The sequence below is a fragment of the Schistocerca nitens genome, chromosome 4 (genome assembly GCF_023898315.1).
Source record: "Schistocerca nitens isolate TAMUIC-IGC-003100 chromosome 4, iqSchNite1.1, whole genome shotgun sequence".
In the NCBI taxonomy this organism is placed as follows: Eukaryota; Metazoa; Arthropoda; class Insecta; order Orthoptera; family Acrididae; genus Schistocerca; species Schistocerca nitens.
The window spans coordinates 658271387-658291435 of NC_064617.1; the positions used below are offsets into that span (position 1 = coordinate 658271387).

The following is a 20049-nucleotide window of genomic DNA, read 5'->3' on the forward strand; positions in this document are numbered from 1 at the left end:
CCTAAACTATGTAAGTGCCAGATTTTCTATTAAAAAACTTTATTACAATATCAACAATTACACTTGATAACACAACAAAGTATTTGTTACACTGAATCCTTGGGATTCATCATGAAAGTATATTTAGGACAATTCTTAAACAGTGTTAAGAGAGGACTACATATGAAATACACTCCTACAGCTATCGTAAAGGTAAAATGGGCTTCATACAGATGGTCTATAAACATAACATTCGGACAGTCTTCTTTGTGGCCGGTTGCTGAAGGAAAATTTTTCCTCTTTTCGTTCATCAGTCCCAGTAATTACACATATTTCAAGCGAAAATAGTGCGTGAATTGAGATACGATGCAAAGTGTCACTTATTAATGGAGTGAGGTGATTCTCTTATGTAACGTTTATTGTTTCCCAAATCGTTTTTGGTACGTATTGAACTGTTCAGTGGCGAAATGGTACTGCATCTATAGCGATCTATGAAACAGTTGCTATAAGTAACGCATGAGAAGTCCGCGTGACATAGTTGGAGACTCTAGGTGTATTTTTTACATAATTGTATTAATAATCAGATTTTTTTGTAATTACGTACTTCCTAAGTATTGTTACAAAGTAGTGATCAAAAATAATAGCTGTCTACTGAATGGATTGTGTCCACTTGAAAGACTCAGTGCAGGCACACAGCAGGCACTCGGCGATAAATAACGAATAAGTTAGGGGGGTTGAGGAGGAGGTGGAGAGGGCGCTAGTCCTGGTGCGGGCGCGGCGCGTGCGCGCTGTATGCCATCTCCTGTGCGTCGCCCTCCAGGCTGCGGCCCCAGCCGCCGGGCGCGCCCCCGGGCCCGCTGGACGCTCCTCCAGCGCTCCAGCCGGAGCCGACTGCGGCCGGCGCGCTGCTCCAGCCACCTCCGGACGCTCCAGCCCCGGCCCAGCCGCCGCCGCCGCTGCCTCCAGAACCGCCGCGCAGGAACTTCTGCACCGCCAGCACGGCCCCCAGGACGAGTGCGATCTTGCTCACGATGAGCGCCTTGAAAGCCAACACGCCCACCACCAACAGACCCAGGGGTACCAGCAGCAACATCTTGGCGCCCACGCCCAGCAGGATCGGCAGCAGAGCCTTCAGCAGCTTCTTCTTCTTACCACGGCCTGCGGACAGTAAACGCTGCAGTTAGCTTGTGCCTGATTTCATATTTTCCTGTTTCTTATGAAAATTGAAGCTGAGATGAACACATCTGTAATGGGTACCCATGCAGCTTACATGTCAGTATGGCTAATTGTGATATACCCTTACTTTTGATATAAACCAGGCAGCTAGTTAATGATCAAATTCCATAAACGTTATGCCATTTAGTAGCACAACCAGTTAGTCAGATGGTTCCCAACTATCTTGTCAAGTTACCTATGTAGCTTGACAAGGTGTTTAACTGACAGGGTGTTTAACTGGGATACAGTGGACACAAAATTTTTTACGTGCTAATTGAAGAGCCTTACTAGCCAGGACATCTATTCTGGATGATGTAGATTTGCGACACCAGTTCACGCATGTGGCCAACATACAGTGGAGCTACCTAAAGAAAAAATTCCTTAATGACCTGTGTAGTATCACAGAACGGTACCACCGTTAGCACCCTATCACAATAGCTAATGGAAACGCACGTTTCTGACACACACCGATAACGGTCACAAGGACACCCATCCGATCCAATGATGTGTGCCAGCTGGCCACGCCTTCAGCGGCCCTGATATCACATTGCAGGCGGTAGCTACGCGGCCCAATCTCAGTTAGTCCTCTACAGTCTTCAGTCTTAGTCAGCCTTAGAAAATTCGCTCGTGCATTAGCAGCGGGAGCCTCAAGCTGCATTATGCACTTTAGTTTACTTCTTGTAATAGCTGGACTTCATGGCTGTTTGTTCTTTTGTAAAGTTTCTTGGCAATGCTTGGACAGAGCTACAAGTTAATTAAAACTTCTGTTTATTACATTTGCAAGTTCGCTAAACATATATGCTCCTGTTCACCTTCCCTGCGACGACTGCTATACCATTCTGTAGCCCACCGTTCCTTACTGTTGTGTACGAAATAATGCACTACAATCTGGCCATTTACCAAAAGAAACAATTGCTTAGATGGATCTCACCTACCTTGTCCAGTTGCCTGTGGAGTATACTTGTTTGGATGGCTAGTTGGAACGCTTTTACTGTAAGTTAAGAGCCTTAGCAGCCAGGAGACTGAAGTTTAGCAATTTTGCTGAATCATTTCGTGCAAATTCTTGAATCATTCCCTTAAAAGTATATGTTCAGATGAGGAAATCGCTTGAGGACGACAGGCTGAGGAACGCTTCTCTCATCAGTATTACTACCCCTTTTTTTATAGGAATATGAAAGGTGTTACTATTGACGTAACAGCTGTACTTGCTAAGCAGTAAATCATTGGTGGTCCGAGTGCTTTTAGAGCATGCCATTTTGATTTTTCTGTATTTGTGAACAAATGGCAAGGAAACATATGAAGAACTGTGGCAATGGCTGCTAGTTTACTTCCAGAGTTTTACACATTTATAAGCAATTGAGGAAGATATATTACAGCATGGACGCCATTCAAGATATCAGAAGGTACACAATATGGAGTAATATCAGCAGAGAAACTACTGACCATTAGAAAAAGAAGGAGACGAATGTGTTCTTGTTTGATGTAAAGGTGATAATGACACTTTTGAAGTAACTGCATGAGGTGACGTAATGATGTATCAAGAAATTTGGAAACGCGAAAGCAGAGACGCGGTTCTTTTGAGTGTAGCACCCCTCCTTAGGGACACACTAATTGCTGGGACTCTAGGTTCCGCCCTCCTCTGATGACTTTAACATCAATTGAGCGTTGAAGTATATTTCGGGGTTTTAGCTCATAGTACGTCGCAGGATAATTTAATTTCATCAACCTTCCAATCATTTTTCAGGTTCTCCTCTGACGTCTCCTATCTTTCACTGATCTTTTCTTTTCCACTTATTACATACAGTATGTCCGTTAATTGGTGTTCGTACTTCTAATCTTTATTTATACTTACTCGTGGTCATATTATCCACAGATGCTTTATATTTATTCAAGATATTTTAAATTCCTCTTTGCGACGACAACAAAAAACGTGTTTTTCTTTCCCAACGCGTTTCCTTTATTGAAACAAAAACATCATCAATGTTTGGTTTTGGTTCACATCGCCATCTCCTTGCACGTTTTTGAAGTATTCCTTCATTTGGCACTAGTGGTTCTGGTCTAATGATACCTTGACTTGCACAGTATGCATTTCTTCATGTGATGCAGACCACAATGAAGCTTTCCAATCAAGCTTTGGTGAGAACTAAGCAGAAACATGGGAACATTCTTAATCATGAAAGTTTTACTGGACCTTAATTTAGTTCATATGGTTATCACTAAAGCTGATACGAGTATATTAGTCGTTCCTCCATTAACGGTTTGCATTTTGGACCTGATGGCTCTAAGCACTATGGAACATCAGAGGTCATCAGTCCCCTAGACTTAGAACTACTTAAACCTAACTAACCTAAGGACATCACACACATCCATGGCCGAGGCAGGATTCAAACCTGCGATTGTAGCAGCAGTGCGGTTCCGGACTGAAGTGCCTAGAACCGCTCTCCACAGCGGCCGGCTTTTGGGCCTGAGTTCGAATAATTGTCTGGTTATGTATGAAACGCCTTATAAATCTTTGGCTGTCCACTGAATCGGAGCAATAACTCCTGAGAATATATTAGGAATTCTGTGTATCTATCATCAGAATGTAACTCAGAAACTGTCAACTGTAATACAAAATTCTTTTGTGTAACATACTAGTCTTTCGATACATAATCAAAAGAAAAGAAAACGTTCGTAATCATTTCTTCTACATTCTGGTGAAATATGTCCTAAGAAATTGCGTACAAGAAGCAAGCATTTCTTCCACAGATTGCAAAAACGAGTCTTTGACTTCCTGACATAGATCGGAAGTTTAGGCAGTGATTTATGTTTTCAAAGGAATACAGATAAACAATGTTCTTTATACTCTAATAATGTGAATTTCGAGCTCATCAGCATCAATCTGTGCCGTTTAGCGCGGATTAGCAATACAGAAGTACTGTGCCCTTATAGAAAGTCGTCGCTGTTGTATTTAGAGAGAATATCTGGTAGGCCGCCGCCCTTTCCATTCGTACACTTTCAATAATTACCAGTTATGGTACACACTGTATAAAGATTTTACACTTCGACGCTCCCCTACCTCCCCATTCTGCTTGGCACCCAAAACGGCCGCTACGAGTTCTCATACGTCCTGCATAAAAAAATCCACAGTGGTGGCGGCTCGAGCGTCCCTCACAGCTTTGCGCCGCAAAGAAACGGCTTCTGTCGCTTGTTTCTTAAACCGGCCCTCAGTCTTGCTCGCCACAGTAGCAGTAAATCCACTAGCTACAACACAAGTATGTGTTACATTGCAGATATGCTCTGAATACCCGTAGATGGGATCTTCAAAGGAAGTCATCTACGCAGTAGTTCAAACCAAAACTCATGCAGAAAAAGTTTTAGGTGCTACAGAGGTTACCTCGAGGACAAATTGAAGATACGGCACTATGTCTGGAAACTTCATCCAGTAACACTACAGGGCATCAGAGACGCAGGGGTCAACACGGTCTTACTGTGAGGACTCCCGTTTGCAGTCCGTCATCGTAATGAGACGAAAGAAACAGGGAATACCAGACGGTAACGGTCTGTGACGCCTCCGTCACACATATCTTCCACCCACCCACGATATCTCGTAGAGGTCATTCAACTGTTGGCAATATAATGTGGGCAATAGCTGGAAAAATCTAACTGTAAGAATAAAAATGCGTTAAAAGTTAGACGTATACCGATGTACTATATTGGACGCGAGCAGCTACAGGAAAATTTCTAAATAAATGAGAACAGGTTTCCACGGTCTGTATCCAAAGAATATCCTACTAGGTGTGTGTTGCAGTGTTCAGTATCGACACCGCAATGAAAACAATAACGTTATGTTCATATTCACTTAACTAGTACGCAGAATAAGCTCTACAAAATGAGATTTGAACCTGATATAAAAGCAAGTGAGAGTACAAAGTGAACGATGGAGACGAGAATGTTAATCACTAGCGGAATATGTACAAAATATCGAGTTGGAATAACTTGTATGAACAGAAGTGAGAGGGGAAATACGGATAACAAAGTAAAGAACTACGAGGCAATTTTATAAAATAAATACATGCATTTTCATGGAATCAGCTCCATTTGCTCATAGATCTACAATAGTAATACCAACAAATATACTTATTTGACAACTAATATGTGCTAACAATTGGATCTTATGAACCTTGACGAAGAAGCAAGTATTTTATAATTTTCTCCAGAAATACACACTATACACCGAATAATGATTTGTGAAAAAAATTCAATAACAGAATTATGAATACTTGTGAAGAACAATATTTAAGATGAGAACCACGCATCCAAAATGAATTTGGTTTTTGTATCCGACCATTGCACCTTCAGAAAGAAAACTGTTCCACTAGCAGTCCGTAGAGAATGTTGTCTGTACTCAGTATTCTTACAGTTTAACCGGAAGCAGACTATCGTAAACTGGAAATTCCTTGGAGTATGAATATCTTTCTAAATACGCTGTTAGTCATGAAGTTCACACCCGAGCCTAGCTTCATAGACATACATTTATTCCGTGCTGGACGCAAAACGTTTAACGGTTTCCAGAGAAGTCACGTCTTCGAGCTGGCCGTTTACATGCCTGACTACCGGAAATGAGGCTGTAAAGGACCCGTAAAACGAGACGCATTCTCCTCTGTCACGTGTCCCTCTTTCATTGCTTTACAGTCCATTCTCCTCTGTCCGGGTCGTTGCTCTTGGACACAGGAATGTAAAGGAGTTCAACGATAGAAAATAGCAACAACTGCACTCACAAACAAGTCTTAAAAATGTTATTAGTAACGCCTTTAACACGTTTTTATGAAAGAGAAGCTGCCACACTTGAGTAATTACATGATTAATTGTGGGGCATCCGTGTGAATTTGACGTAGCATTTAAGAAAACGCGTTTCAAACTAGATGTTAGGAACTTTTACGTCTTCTCAAGGTTCTTCAGGAGACAGTGTTGTATCACATGTGTGAGCTAATACGAATATTGACATTTTCTCACAAAATTAAGAAATAGCGTTGCAATATAAAAGTCAGGTAACCTGCTCCCAACTTGGATTGTTGAAACTTATAATCTGGTGGTTTTTGAAGACTGTGAGCTTAAAAACATATAAGGTCAACAACTTTGCTTCTGCCGTTTTGCAATAGATGGCGGAAGCGGCGAGTGGTGGTGCAGGTGGTGGGTCGTAAGTGTCGTGTAATAAGCTTAACCGCTTGTAAAGGAAACTCCGCCAAACTATTAGTCGGCTTGTCAGTGCATCATAAAGTTATTCTCGATTGAATGTGTCAACTTACGAGCCCAATTTTCGTCATCTCTTAGTGAAACAGCATGCAGAAAATGGTTTCAAGGTTTCAAGGACGGTGATTTTGACGTCAAAGACAGGAATGGCGGTGGAAGAGAGAATTTAAAGACTACTGAAACTGACAGAAACACTCAGCGGCTAACATTATCGAAAGAAAATTATGCTCGTGAGCCGAGCACCGAAAGACAGACGACCACAACACAGCGAAAGAAATAAGAAGGTGATTTTTCGGCATGACATTGCTCTACAGACGTAATCGGAAACGTTGGAAACGGAAGTTCTATCCCACAAGCCATATTCTTCAGACATTGCTCCCTCTGACTATCACCTTTTCCGATCATTGGAACAAGACTTGGCCGACCAGCAGTTCCAGCCGCATGAACAGGTACAAAATTGCATCAATTCATAGAACTCTCCAAAGACTCTCAGTTCTTCCGCCGCCGGATTCTATGTTGCCCGGAAGATGGAAGAAAGTAGTGGCCAGCGATGACCAGTCCTTTATATCCACAAATTTTTTGTAAGTGTTTCGCAATATAGCCTCGAACGGCGAGAAAAACAACGGAAGCAAAGTAGAACTAATAGCTTATTTCGATGAAAATATAAACTTCAGTAAGGCAGTAGTCAGAGACAATCACAGCGTCACGCTATTACTGAAAGTCGCATTTGGACCATAAATATATCTGTCTGAAGTAAAATTCTAGAAATACCTGTACTATTTGCCTATTTAGTCAACGCTGAACCTCGAATTACTGACAAAGATATAGACATCTCCACATGTCGAATCAAGACAGTGGTCTCCATACGGATATTATTACGAGTATATCACGAACTTCACTACTCCCAGGGTAATACCTCAGTAATTAAGGTACGAAGACGCTCACTCGTTTATATGCTGAGGATTCAACACTGGTATTCGCACACCTTCCTTATTGATGCTGGGAGTACCACTCAGTCCTTCTTTATACATCACTTCCCAACGCGTTGTTGGTACTTGGTGTTAGGAAGCGACTCCTGAGAGACGCGAGTCACGGCCAAGCAAACAAGTGCTGGTCGCGTGTCGACGCTGGGTCCACAGAGTGCTCTCACGCCGTTAGCTAAACAGATGACGGGCGACACCTCCTGTCGAGCCAGGCACCAGCTTCGTGAGAGGCAGCTAGCTGGCTGTGGCGCCGTCCTCTCCACCTCCTTCTTTTTCTCTAGTTTTCATCGTTTAATTCCGTCCATTTCTTAACTGCTGAACAGCATCCCCTTAGCTGTTATCTCCCAAGTCTACCATTAACGATGATCTGAGATAATCGAATGCAGAATCAAGATCTGGAATGAAGCCAACTTTCCACAGCGCAATGAAATATACCGCAGAATTCATTTCGGTGATACGAAAGGAATGAGTCTAATCATCAGCAAGCTTACGTCGAATTTGTGAGAACATCCTAATGACCACTGGTGGTTCAGAGTTTAAAGAATAAGCAATTCGAGCATTACTTATAATTTTTTAGTACCAATCAGTATTTCCCTTTATAACTGCGTACACTAAGTGACCACTAAAAGTGTGGAAGTTATTTCACACAAACCCTTAAAGACCTGTACTGAACACTTTCATTCATTCATATTTCACCAGCTATTTCAGCTGTAGAGATTTTGAAACGATAGACCTTCATAACTGGTAAAGATACAAACATTTAATTTATTAAATAATAGTAAGTTGTACCTCTTCTTATGTTAGGTGGTGTAGGATAAAAATATCTGAAACAAATGTAAATCCCCCCTACAAGAGCTACGTTCATGGTTCAGAGTCTGGGGTCGAATCCGACCACGGGTGACAGTTATAGGAATACTTAATGGGAAAATATGGCAACGCCACCAAGGCACGAGGCGTTCTTATCCTCATCCGATCACCAAGATTTATTCTGAATTACAGAAATAGCTTAGGGCGAATGCCTGGGTGTTTTCTTCCCATTCCTGTGTTGTTCGAGGCTGTGCTCTGCCTCCAATGAAGTCGTTGCCAGTGACACGTTCATTTACCATTTTCTTCGTTTCCCCTTCGAGAGAGGGAATGTGGAATCGCGAGCTTTGTTAATGATAAAATTTCACCGACATTTTCGTTTCATTCGAGAAATTTTGTCCAAGTGCGTCTTTAAGAGACTACTTTGCGGTCTCTGTCGATAGTGCGACGCAGGTGAGATGAGGATGGCTGCCGCACGGAAGACATATGGACGATATGGCTGACGAAATACACGTACGTAACTGTTGAGAGGAAGGGGAACGGCAACACGGAAACGGAGGGATTAAAGTTTGAATTTTGAGAAGGCACAATATCTGTCTTTAAAGCAATGTAGAGAGGATGTCTCTACGGAAAAGCACTAAGATCGATGAAATGTTCTCTCTATCTCTTATTTCATGGCTCCTAGTACTCTTTAACTAAATATTTACACTGTCGTCGTGATGTGGAAATGAAATTATGACCGAACCACCAAAGGAATATGCAGCTATGTCTGGAGAAATATCATGCTGGCGCGGTTTGGAACCGTCAGTCTGGAGCTAAATTTTTGTTTGCCCGGGTAGGAATCACCTCTTTGGAAAAAGTGGCTCGATAAATTGTTACGGTTTGAAATGGATTAAGATGTAGGGACGGTGTTTCATCTGAGTAGATTTGCGCTGTACTGATGATTCGTGAAAAACTGAGTGCCGAATCGTGATTCTTCCGACTGCGATGACTTACATGATTACATCTCATGAACTTATTCAAAGTTCCATTTTAAAGTGGTTTGTTTCCTATCTTTTCAGCATCTTTTCAGTACTGTGGGGTTGTCATTCGTAGACAGGGGCGTACCTGTGGGTGGAGTGTTTGAGGAGAATGGATGTCGCGATATTGCATTCACCAATGTCAAACAGGTACACCATTTGGTGCGCTACTTAGGAGACCAGTAATTTGGACGGTTGGCGTTTCATTTCTGACATGTTAAATCCGATGCCTTTAATCTGTAGTCGAGGTCTCCGTGACGTTAACTTTCAACAAGATAACGCAGTACCGCATGTTTCCAGTGCACAGGTTCAAATGGTTCAAATGGCTCTGAGCACTATGGGACTTAACATCTATGGTCATCAGTCCCCTAGAACTTAGAACTACTTAAACCTAACTAACCTACGGACATCACACACAACACCCAGCCATCACGAGGCAGAGAAAATCCCTGACCCCGCCGGGAATCGAACCCGGGAACCCGGGCGTGGGAAGCGAGAACGCTACCGCAAGACCACGAGATGCGGGCAGTGCACAGGTTATTGGCCTGTTCTCTTGGACAGCATGTTCTCCAGGTATCTGACCCACAGAGAACCAATTGCCAGAGCCAAAGTTGATGAATTCCGGGCCAGAGTTGGGACAACACGGATTACAATTCCAATCCATGATAACAAAAGTTGTCAGACTATCTATTTCGTTCTGAAGTGCGCATCATTAGACCCGTTTAAAACATGTCCTATTGCACTATCTGATTCGGACACAACTACGTAATGCAGAATCTATCGTCAGACGTCATGAGAGGCAGACCCGCGAATATAAGAAGAAGCGGGTACTGCTGCGTTGTTAGCAGAGAATCAGTAGCGGCATATTGGGTCTACAGGAGAGCTCAGTTACTTCGAATCTGGTTGTAGGATGTCATCTGAGTAACAAATCGATGTAACAAATCGATGCCGCGTGGAGTGGCCGCGCGTTTTGAGGCGCCCTGTTACGGACTGCACGGCCCCTCTCGCCGGAGGCTCGAGTCCTCCCTCGGGTATGGGTGTGTGTGTGTGTGTATGTTGTTCTTAGCATAAGTTAGTCTAAGTTACTTTAAGTAGTGTTTAAGTCTAGACACAGATGACCTTCGCAGTTTGGTTCCTTAGGAATTCACATCCATTTGAAAATTTTGAACAAATCGAGGTATAACATTTCAACCATTTTAAAGCTGCCCAAGAAGACTGTTGATGATGTGACTGTGAAGTGGAAACGTGATGTACAAATCACAGCTAAAGCAAGACCAGGCGTACTTCATGTAGTGATGGACAGGGAGCGTCGGGCATTGCGGAGGGTAGTTGTACAAAATCGCACGAAATCAGTGGAAGGAATCACTCATGAGCCCAAAAGCGCTACCAGTAATCGTGCTAGCACAATGGCCGAGCAACGTCTCATAAGCCATACGTTTCTGTTGTCAATGTTGAGCGACATTTGAGGTAGTGTAATGAGCAACGTCATTGGACGGTAGATGACTGAATTCTAGTGAACTGGAATGATTTATATCCCGTGGCAATGAGATGGAAGGATTAGTGCGTTAGGCGAATGCTCTTAGAACGTTACCCGCCGTTACATATAGTGCCAACAGTGAGCGACGTTGGAGGTGGCGTTACTGAGTGCGGCTGTGTTTCCTGTTTAGGGTGTGGTTCACCTCGTTGTGCTGAACAGACCGGTAAATGTGGAAGGGGATGAAAACATTTTACATCATTACATATTGCGCACAGATGAGCAGGAGCAGCTCGGAGACGATGACTGCATCAGCATGAAAATGCACTCTGTCATAATGCAACGTCTCTGTGGAAATGATTTGTTGACAGTAACATTCCTGAATTGGACTCGTCTGTACTGAGTCCCGATCTGGTCCGCAAGGGGCACCTCTGGGATTAACGGTTGTTCTGCCGAATTGTTGTTTCAACAATCGACCCAGCCGTCCTCTCCATGTGTTGCGAGTTTAGCTGTTATCTGTACTCGCTGCCTGGACTTCAACAAAAACTGGTCGAAGTACTGTGCATAAAATGTTTAAACAACAACGCAGCAGAGCACCCAGAAGCACACTACTGATCACTCGCACCGAGAAAACTTGAGAGATCGCCCTTGGGATGAGATAAAACGGCGATTTTGTTCCACCCCCCAACGTCCATCACTACCTTCTCTGATTTCGGCTCTTGCTCAAGCTGACATTCTTCCACAGACATTCAGACAGCCCGCTGAAAGCACTCCGAGCAAAGCCGCCGTAGAGGCGAAGGCTGGACACCAACCTCACTAGTGCTCACAAATACTTGTCCGGATACTTTTGATGTGACGATGTTCACTAAAGCCGGAGTGGTATCGTCAAGAGATATAAATGATGACGTAACCGTATATGTCTTTCCAGCCGCCTCATAACCATCGTTGCTGTCATAGGTGGCAGCTGTGTGGACTCAATGACACAGCCCGTATACCCGCAAACGACCTATCAACTGAATCGTGTAGTCTTCTTAACATACTATGTAGGCGCAATAAATAATATTTCTTCACTAGATATATTTTCTGGTGCTGTAATTCTAATGACATCAGCGTATTGAAGTAGAGCGTTCTGTCTGCTTCACAACGCCTTTGTGACCGCCGCGTCTTCCGATTTCGTTACCGCTGCCTTTGTACGAGATGTGGCTAAAACCAGTCGCGGTCACGACCCACGCAGCACCACGGGTAATACGATAGCCGGCGCGGCCAGTGGAAGGGGGGCAGGGCACTTTCATCGGGCCTCGCGGGAGAAAGTACCGGCCGGTGGCGTCACCGGACGCTCGCGTCCGCGGCTGATCGCCTTCCGAGAAGCGGCCGAGGTGCGGCGCAGCCGGATGCTGGCCGAAACTCGAGCTTCGGAGAAGACGCCACCCCGGCCGCGGAACTGTGCCGCCTGCCTTGTGGGTCACGACGGAGCGCGTGGGTCGGCGCTCATTGTCGCGACCCCACCCTGTGTCGCGATTAGGCGTTCCCGTTACGGCTCGGGCGCTGCACCTCCGCACGTCCGCTCGGTAATCATGCGGGCACTTACCGCCAGCGTGGCATTCTACTCGACCTTCGCGTCTGCTGCCTGTGAGGGCGGCACATCCCGTGAGAGCTGTGCGTTGTCCGTTTTTAGACGGTTAACGCGGAACAGTCTGATCAGAAAGGGTCGGGTGTGCGGCATATATCGAAATTTTGCGCAGTCATACCTGTCTATTCGCACAAAAGTGAAAGCCACCTCAGTACCTATTACTGACATATCTTCTTTAGGTAACCCAGCGACTTAGATGAATAAACATCCGTTCTCTGGAACTTCTGCATATGACATCTCCTCGGGTTTCCAGAATGAAATTTTCACTGTGCAGCGGAGTGTGCGCTGATATGAAACTTCATGGCAGATTAAAACTGTGTGCCGTACCGAGACTCGAATTCGGGACGTATGCCTTTCGCGGGCAACTCTCCTGCAGGAGAGCTTCTGCGAAGTTTGGAAGGTAAGAGAGGTACTGGCGGAAGTAAAGCCGTGAGGAGGGGGCATGAGTCGTCCTTGGGTAGCTCAGATGGTGCAGCACCTGCTCGCGAAAGGTATAGGTCCCGAGTCCGAATCTCGGTTCGGCACACAGTTTCAATCTGCCAGGAAGTTTCATATCTCGTCGGGTTGTAAGACAAGCATCACCGTCGTCTTGAAGAAAGATCGCAGCAAGTGTCCTGAATGACAACTTCTCTCCCGGGTTCCCGGGTTCGATTCCCGGCGGGGTCAGGGATTTTCTCTGCCTCGTGATGGCTGGGTGTTGTGTGCTGTCCTTAGGTTAGTTAGGTTTAAGTAGTTCTAAGTTCTAGGGGACTTATGACCACAGCAGTTGAGTCCCATAGTGCTCAGAGCCATTTGAACCATTGACAACTTCTCGCAATGATGATACTGGAAAACTACTTATTTCTTTTTTTCCCTTGATACTTGTACTTTAACGATATTCTCCGATTCAAAGTGAATAACTTGCTGGTGTGAGTGTACTGGGGACACTAAATGGCAGTTCAGTATTTAATGTAGAGTCCATGTAGACCACGATGCATTGAAAACTGGGATGATTTAACCAGTTTTTGGTCCAAAGTTTGATCCTTTTGGACCCCATTTGGCTAATAATTCCTCTAAAATCCTTTCACTAGTATTGCCTCTTTTCCGTTGCTTCGTCTTTTTAGCGCTTAACATCATGAAATTATTTATCTCTTTTTATGAATCGGCCCAAAAGTCAACTGGATTGGTAATAATAGAAAGATAACTGACACAGTCCTTGCGTCCGTTGGTGTTTCCTGAATAATCTGTTATGTTTGATAAGTATTGAACAAAATATGCAGCAGCTATTATTTTTAATACGAGACCGCGAACAGTCTATACGGATATGGTGTCGTTGTCCTAGGTAGCAGCAATGTTATACTTGTCAGGCCTTGTTCGTTGTACGCTTCTTCTGACAGAATGTATAGCATTTCATATCGATTTAACTCTACAGCAGGTACAATGCAAACTAAAACAGATGACAGTGCTGAGCTTTCAACGATTTGTATCGTTGTGAAACGGTAACAAAAACATTTACAACCACAGCATGTGCTCCATCTGTGTCCGGAAATGAAATGCAGTGTCACAGTGGAACAACGGTCCCAGCAGAAGAACATGCAGCTAAGTCTCTAAAGCCTATAACATTTGAAGGAACTCTTTTACTACGGTTTGTAATAGAGTATGAGAGTTTTTTACTGAATGGGGCATTCTCAACACAAATGTCGATGGCAAGGAACAGCAATTAAACTACGGGACGATATTTACGATCACGTCAGACAAACACTGAACATTCATAGTATAAACACTGAACATTATTATTATTATTATTAAGTACGTGTAATTAGTACGAGCACGTTTCTAACGTAATCTTGGATGTGACAACGTCAGGACTCGAGATGAATTGCATACCTGGCTGGGAAACAAGAAGTCAAGGGGAGGGTTGTCGCATTTGAAGACGAGCCGTGTATGAGACCTGAACGCTGCGGTTAGACGTCGCGTAAGGCGAAAGTGTAGGAACGATATCCAAGCATTCTGTTGCAGAGGAGTGTACAGTGAAAGTGTCGAAACGTAATTAGTCATCTGATTTAGAACGTGAAGCGATGATCGGTGCAAGACGCATATGTTATGGACTGTCGAGGATTACAGAAGAATTGGCGCTTCTAGGCTCAACAGAGACTAGGGTGGATCTTCACTGCCACAGGGACAACGTTTCCCTTCGTGTAATCTGCCACACAGAACGATCGTGCAAGTGTTTGAGGAATGTATGTCACGTATACGCCATAAGCAGTGATCGACGATGAGGTATGAGTCATAGCGCCGTCGAGTTGTGGAGGTCAGGAACGCATTTCTCCCGTAGCTGCATGGAGAGAATTGCTCCGTATAGTTTTCATCAGCTGACGATTGACTTTATGTCCAGTACTTCAACATTAATTTGTTGAGGAACGTACTGCCACTAGCATAACATAAAGAGATTCAAAAGTATTACTATTTTAGGCAGCATATGCAAACCCTCAGCTGCGTTTATAGCATTTGTGAATGTAAAGAAATATTTTGACAAAGGTGACTGGGGCACATTCTTAGAAGTTTTGAAGCTAGCAGGGATTAAATATAGGGAGTGATAAGTTATTTTTAACTTGAACAGTAACGAATCTCGAGTCATAAGAGTCAAAAGACAAGAAAGGAAAGTACTGGCTCAGGAGTGAGACAGGACTGTGGCCTACCCATGTTGTATTTAATCATTTAAGAAAGTGTGAAATGAAAAAGGAGAAATCTGGAAACGGAATTAAATAACAGGGAGAAGAAATGAAAAATTTAAATTGAATTGAGATTTCTTGTGCCTTCAAAGAAAAACCGCAATAGATACTCAATGAAGAAACGGACCCCAGATTTGTTTTAGGTATTGACTCAAGTCTATTAGAAGTGGACACTTGAGATATGTGAACATGTCATGATTAACATAGTGCACTAACAATAACAGCATGTGTCATGATCTATAATGTATTTCGGACTGGTGGCTCTTTGATATGCGTACATATTACGTTGTTCCCCGTGCTCAAACTGCAGAAATCTTATGAGTATACCATTGTTAACAAATTGCAGAATCGTCTGCACATACTGTTAATCTCACATTACATTGATCCCGGTACGTTGTATTACGCTTTGTAGATTCTTGAAAACATAAATGCAGAAATTGCAATAATAAAATAAAAGTAGTAACAGCTGAAAGCAAACATGGCGTCATTTAGCAAATTTAAGGTTTCTCTTATGCCAATAAGATTGTGATTCTCTCAGAGACAGCAAGAAACATGCAAGAGAAGTATTAGTAGTAGTAGTTGTAGTTGTTGTCGTAGTACGGAATGTAAAGGGTCTTGAAATGATGTTATAAGATGAACAGCAACAAAAGTACAGCTAGGGTAGTGGAACGTAGCTGTCTTAAGCGATGCGGAGGGAATTAGATTAGTATATGAAACACTAAGGATCGTAAATAGGTTTTGGTATTTACGCAGAAAGATAACTGACGGTAGCGGAAGTGAAAAGGATATAAAACGCAGGTTGCCAATAACAACAAAACTCATTTTCTGAAAAAGAGCGTATAAGAGCGACTTTTTGATGCTCTTTAGAATGTAGCCTTACATAGAAGTCAGATGTCGACGATAACATTTCGGGAAAAAAGAGAATAGAAGCTCTTTTGAAATGCGGTGTTAGAGGAGAACGCTGAAGATTGGATAGCTGTTGAGGTGCTATTAAGAACTGAAATTTATGGAAGAAGTTGAGTAGAAGAAGGGTTCGTTTGATAGTACACATACTGAAACATAGAAATCGCAAACTGAAAACAGCAGTAACGATTCGAAGTATACGAGTTAATAGGCAGAATGTACTGAAAGTAAGACAAAAACTGAAGAAGAAACCGACGCTGGTGGTCTCACCTTCATCCTGCAGGGCACGCTGGATCTGTCCCGGGATCTCGTCGGGCAGCTTGAACTGCAGGGAGTGCGTCCTGAGGAACCTGCCGGCGGCCTCCATCACCAGGTCGACCAGCCTGTCGCTGCGGCTGGCCGGCTCCTGGCTGTCTATGGCGTTCTGCATGTCGGCCTCGGAGGCGAGCGCCCGGCCGCCGTCGCGGTCGTCGGCGGCGCCGGTCCTCACGAACGACACGCCGTCGGCCAGCTTGATGTCGGACATGCGGGCGGCGCGGCCCAGCGCGGCGGCCGTCTTCACCCCCAGGCAGCTGACCAGGTCCCCGCGCTCCGTGCAGTCGGCCAGCACCTTGACGGCCAGCCGCCAGCCGGCACCGTCGCCGCCCCCGGAGACGCCGCGGCCCTCCACGCCCACCTCGTTGTCCTCGACGGCCACCGGCGGGACCACGGCGGCGGAGAAGGCCGCCGCGGCCAGCGACAGTAAGAGCAGCAGTGAGCGCATCGCTGGTCCCATGGCGTGCCGTGTGAGTGTGTTCGCGTTCACGTTCGCCAGTCGGTCGGAGCTGAGTGACCGTATCGGTGGCTGGCGTCTTCCCTTTTTATGAGCCGCGTGGTCGCGCCCTCCCACCGACGCGCCGAGCAGCGCTCAGCGCCGGGCCGGGCCGCCCAGCTTTCCCCACCACGTGACGTGAAGCGACGCGACGCGCACCGTACAGCATCCTGCGTGCCTTCGGCTCGGACCCCCAGCAATGCGGGGGGCGCTGGAGGGAAGGACGAGGGGGGAGGGGAGGGCACGAGCAGGGTGTTACTCTTTAAGAGAGAAAGGGTTTCATGGAGGAATGAAAAGTGCCGCAGGAACTCCGTTTTCCCCTACGCGCCTACATCTTCACTTTCTGTCTGCCTACCACAGCGCGGTAGCTGGCAAAATTGTTCAGTTTACGACAGAAAGTCGTACAAGGCATGTGACCGCGTTTTATTAACTGAATACGCCCGTAACATTGCTTCAGCTCGTTAACTAACGAGAATCGACTGTGCAAAAAATGACACACTGTCTTCGAGAGAAATACATTAATTGTAATAACAGTAGTATCAATATTTCGAGGAAAATAATCAGGACACCATACGAAGGAGTCAGCTGGGTAAAGATGCGGAGACACAAGGATATAACCCTCAACATAAAATGTCCAGCGTTTGCTGATGATACACTACACGAAATCTCAGCCAAAACAAGACTACAAATCTCTTATGGGAAAACGTCGTACGTGGACAGAAAAACCCACGGACAGACATCTATTGATAACAGAGTATGGAAAAATAACACAAGTACAATGTTTCAAATACCAGAGAGATTATGTAGAAAATAGGACTGAACTCCATATCCAATGAGGGAAGGATCACCAAACTGCAAAGAGCATACAGACTTGAGTGGAAACATTAAATCAAAAGAAGTATCTCCATCAATGCCAAATTAAGAAACTAAAGTACCGTAGTCTTACCGGAGGCCTTGTATGCTTCGGAAAAAACAGTGATCAAGGGAAGAAGGAAAATCAAGACTGGAAAATAATCAGGAAGGTCTACGGGCTGGTTCAGAAGGTGGGGATCTACAATAAGGACACCGACAATAAAGTGTACGAACAGACTGAGACGATTACGCAAAAAATCAGGAAAAGAAGGCCAAAGTTTTTCGGAAACATACCTAGGATGAAAGGGAAAAAGGGAGACCAAGAAAATTTTTGACATAGCGGCAGCTAATAGAGTGAAAACCAACTAGTTTAAGGAAACCATGGAAGACCTCAAGAAACTAAACATCTCCACAGAGGGCATGACAGATACGGAAAAATGCAGAAAAAAATATCAGGAAACAGAAATTTACGCAAACGCCTCAAGAGAACACAGGAAAGAAGTGGAGAGAAAAGAGGAAGGGAAAGACAATGAATAAACGAGAGGGTTTCGAGAAGAAAAAAGAAGAAGGAAAAAAATGCCATGGAAATTGGCCGTGTTTTAGCTCTCTCCTTAAGGGTGAATTAACGACAATGTCATTAATCATAATAATATAATGGTAATAATTCCTTGTGCTACAATGACTAGATATCAGTCGTTAATTGGACGTCACTCTGGTTACATGACTGTGCCTAAGATCGAAAGTCCTACCCGGAAAATGTGGCCTACACTTTAACACGGAATCCGAACTATTCGTCGTTCTTGGCAAATCTCCACATGACTAAGGATTAAAGCTATGTCAAACACAGACTAAAATATTCCGTAGTCCGACCAGAATTCGATGCCAAGATTTTTCCATTTCCAGGCACGCACTTTGCAGCACGAGCAGCAAGCCCGCCTCGTTGGATATTATGTGTTCCCTTATTTGTTGTATTTTGTGCGACAGACATGAGCATTTCAATATTGCCGTAATAGCTTTAGACCACGAAGAGCTAATCTTCAGAATGTAGACAGAGGCAAACCAGGAACAAAGAATCTTGGTACGACGTTTATAGATTAAATAATGATTTTTTGTTTTCAGAATGAAATCGTGGTCCCAGGCTGCATTCTTTTTATTATCCATGCGATTGGGCAGTTTCAACCTGTGATCATTTTCAAGCACAAGTTTTAAGATTCCTGCTTCATTTTACACTGTAAGATACAACTTGGAAATGTGTACAGAAATACATCTTATTTCTGTGCGTATGTGACACAAAAACAATGTATTATTGTACATGGTTACGTCTTTTAGCCCACACAAACAAGAAGATGTCATCTCTTAGTATAGTAATAGCTTTGACTATACCAAGAGATGGACCATATTTCATTCTCAAAACACGTGAGGCTGTGGACACCACAAAAATAAAATGTTAGAAAAGGTTCTTTGTTTCCTCTACGGACAGTGTGAAGATGAACAGTGGCTGGTCGAAACCGGTTACTGCACTATGAAGTGCTTATCTAATATTATAAAGAATGCAAGAAATAAATAAAGAATATGACAAATAAATGTAACAAATAAAAAGGAATATAACAAATAAAAAATAAATCAGTTGTTGTAAAAATCATATTAAAGCGTTTCTAGCACGGCTCATTTCAGAACATTAGAAACAAATTTGGTATAAAATACCGTATCAAGTGCTAACAACTATAAAATAGAGCTACCATTTCACGTGATTCATTCTATAAACTTTGATTCAGGTATTGTGTTATCTGACTACGCCTGAAACGAACCCCTAAATTTTACTGAGAGTGTCAGGGGCCGCGGAAACTTACGTCTTTATGTACGTCGATTGAGTGTTATGACGCATTGTTTCTTTATGGGACAACAAGGATATCAGCTAAACTATTAGATAAAGGCAGGAACATCAATATGGAAGTAATAACTGAAACGAAAACCAAACTGAAAGGGACAAAAGATTTGGATGAGTATGTAGCGTTTTACAGCAGAGTGAGTCCGACAACTAGAGCGGAATATGGAGTAGCAATCTTAAATGACATCAAATTAAAGAACAAGATTCACCGCTATACTTTCACGAAAGAAGGAATCAGATCCTTAAGGATAAAAAGAGACAGAAACCATCTCATAGTAATGGGTGTATATGCCCCTGAAAAGGAAGGAGAGAAGAAACTTAACTGTTCTATGAATAACTTCAGAAACAAGTAGATCAAAACATGGAAGGTTATCTGATAATAGATGGAGACCTTAATGCATGTGTATGGGGTTGCCTATTCTTGGAAAAATATGAAATTTTGAAGAACAGGTCATAAATAACAATGGACATGAGATGCGTCACTTTGTAACATCCAACGAAAAGGAAATGGCCAACACCTTGTTTAGAAACAAAGACATTCATGAATT

The 20049-nt window shown here is 43.7% G+C and overlaps 1 protein-coding gene across 1 annotated transcript; it reads right to left on the reverse strand.

Annotated features, from left to right (window-relative positions):
- Positions 1–132: 132 nt before the first annotated feature.
- LOC126252488 (uncharacterized) lies at positions 133–16725 on the reverse strand. Its single transcript, XM_049953383.1, has 2 exons — positions 16221–16725; positions 133–1137 (listed from the first exon to the last, which is right to left on the reverse strand). The coding sequence occupies exons 1-2, from the start codon at positions 16723–16725 to the stop codon at positions 737–739; spliced, it is 906 nt and encodes a 301-aa protein (XP_049809340.1). The 3' UTR covers positions 133–736.
- Positions 16726–20049: the final 3324 nt, after the last annotated feature.

Excerpts from the sequence above, each read along its gene's own strand:
- LOC126252488 (XM_049953383.1), bottom strand. The coding sequence starts at position 16,725 with ATGGGACCAGCGATGCGCTCACTGCTGCTCTTACTGTCGCTGGCCGCG. Across the intron at positions 1,138-16,220 it reads GCGTGCCCTGCAGGATGAAG|GCCGTGGTAAGAAGAAGAAG; the intron begins GTGAGACCACCA and ends TACTGTCCGCAG.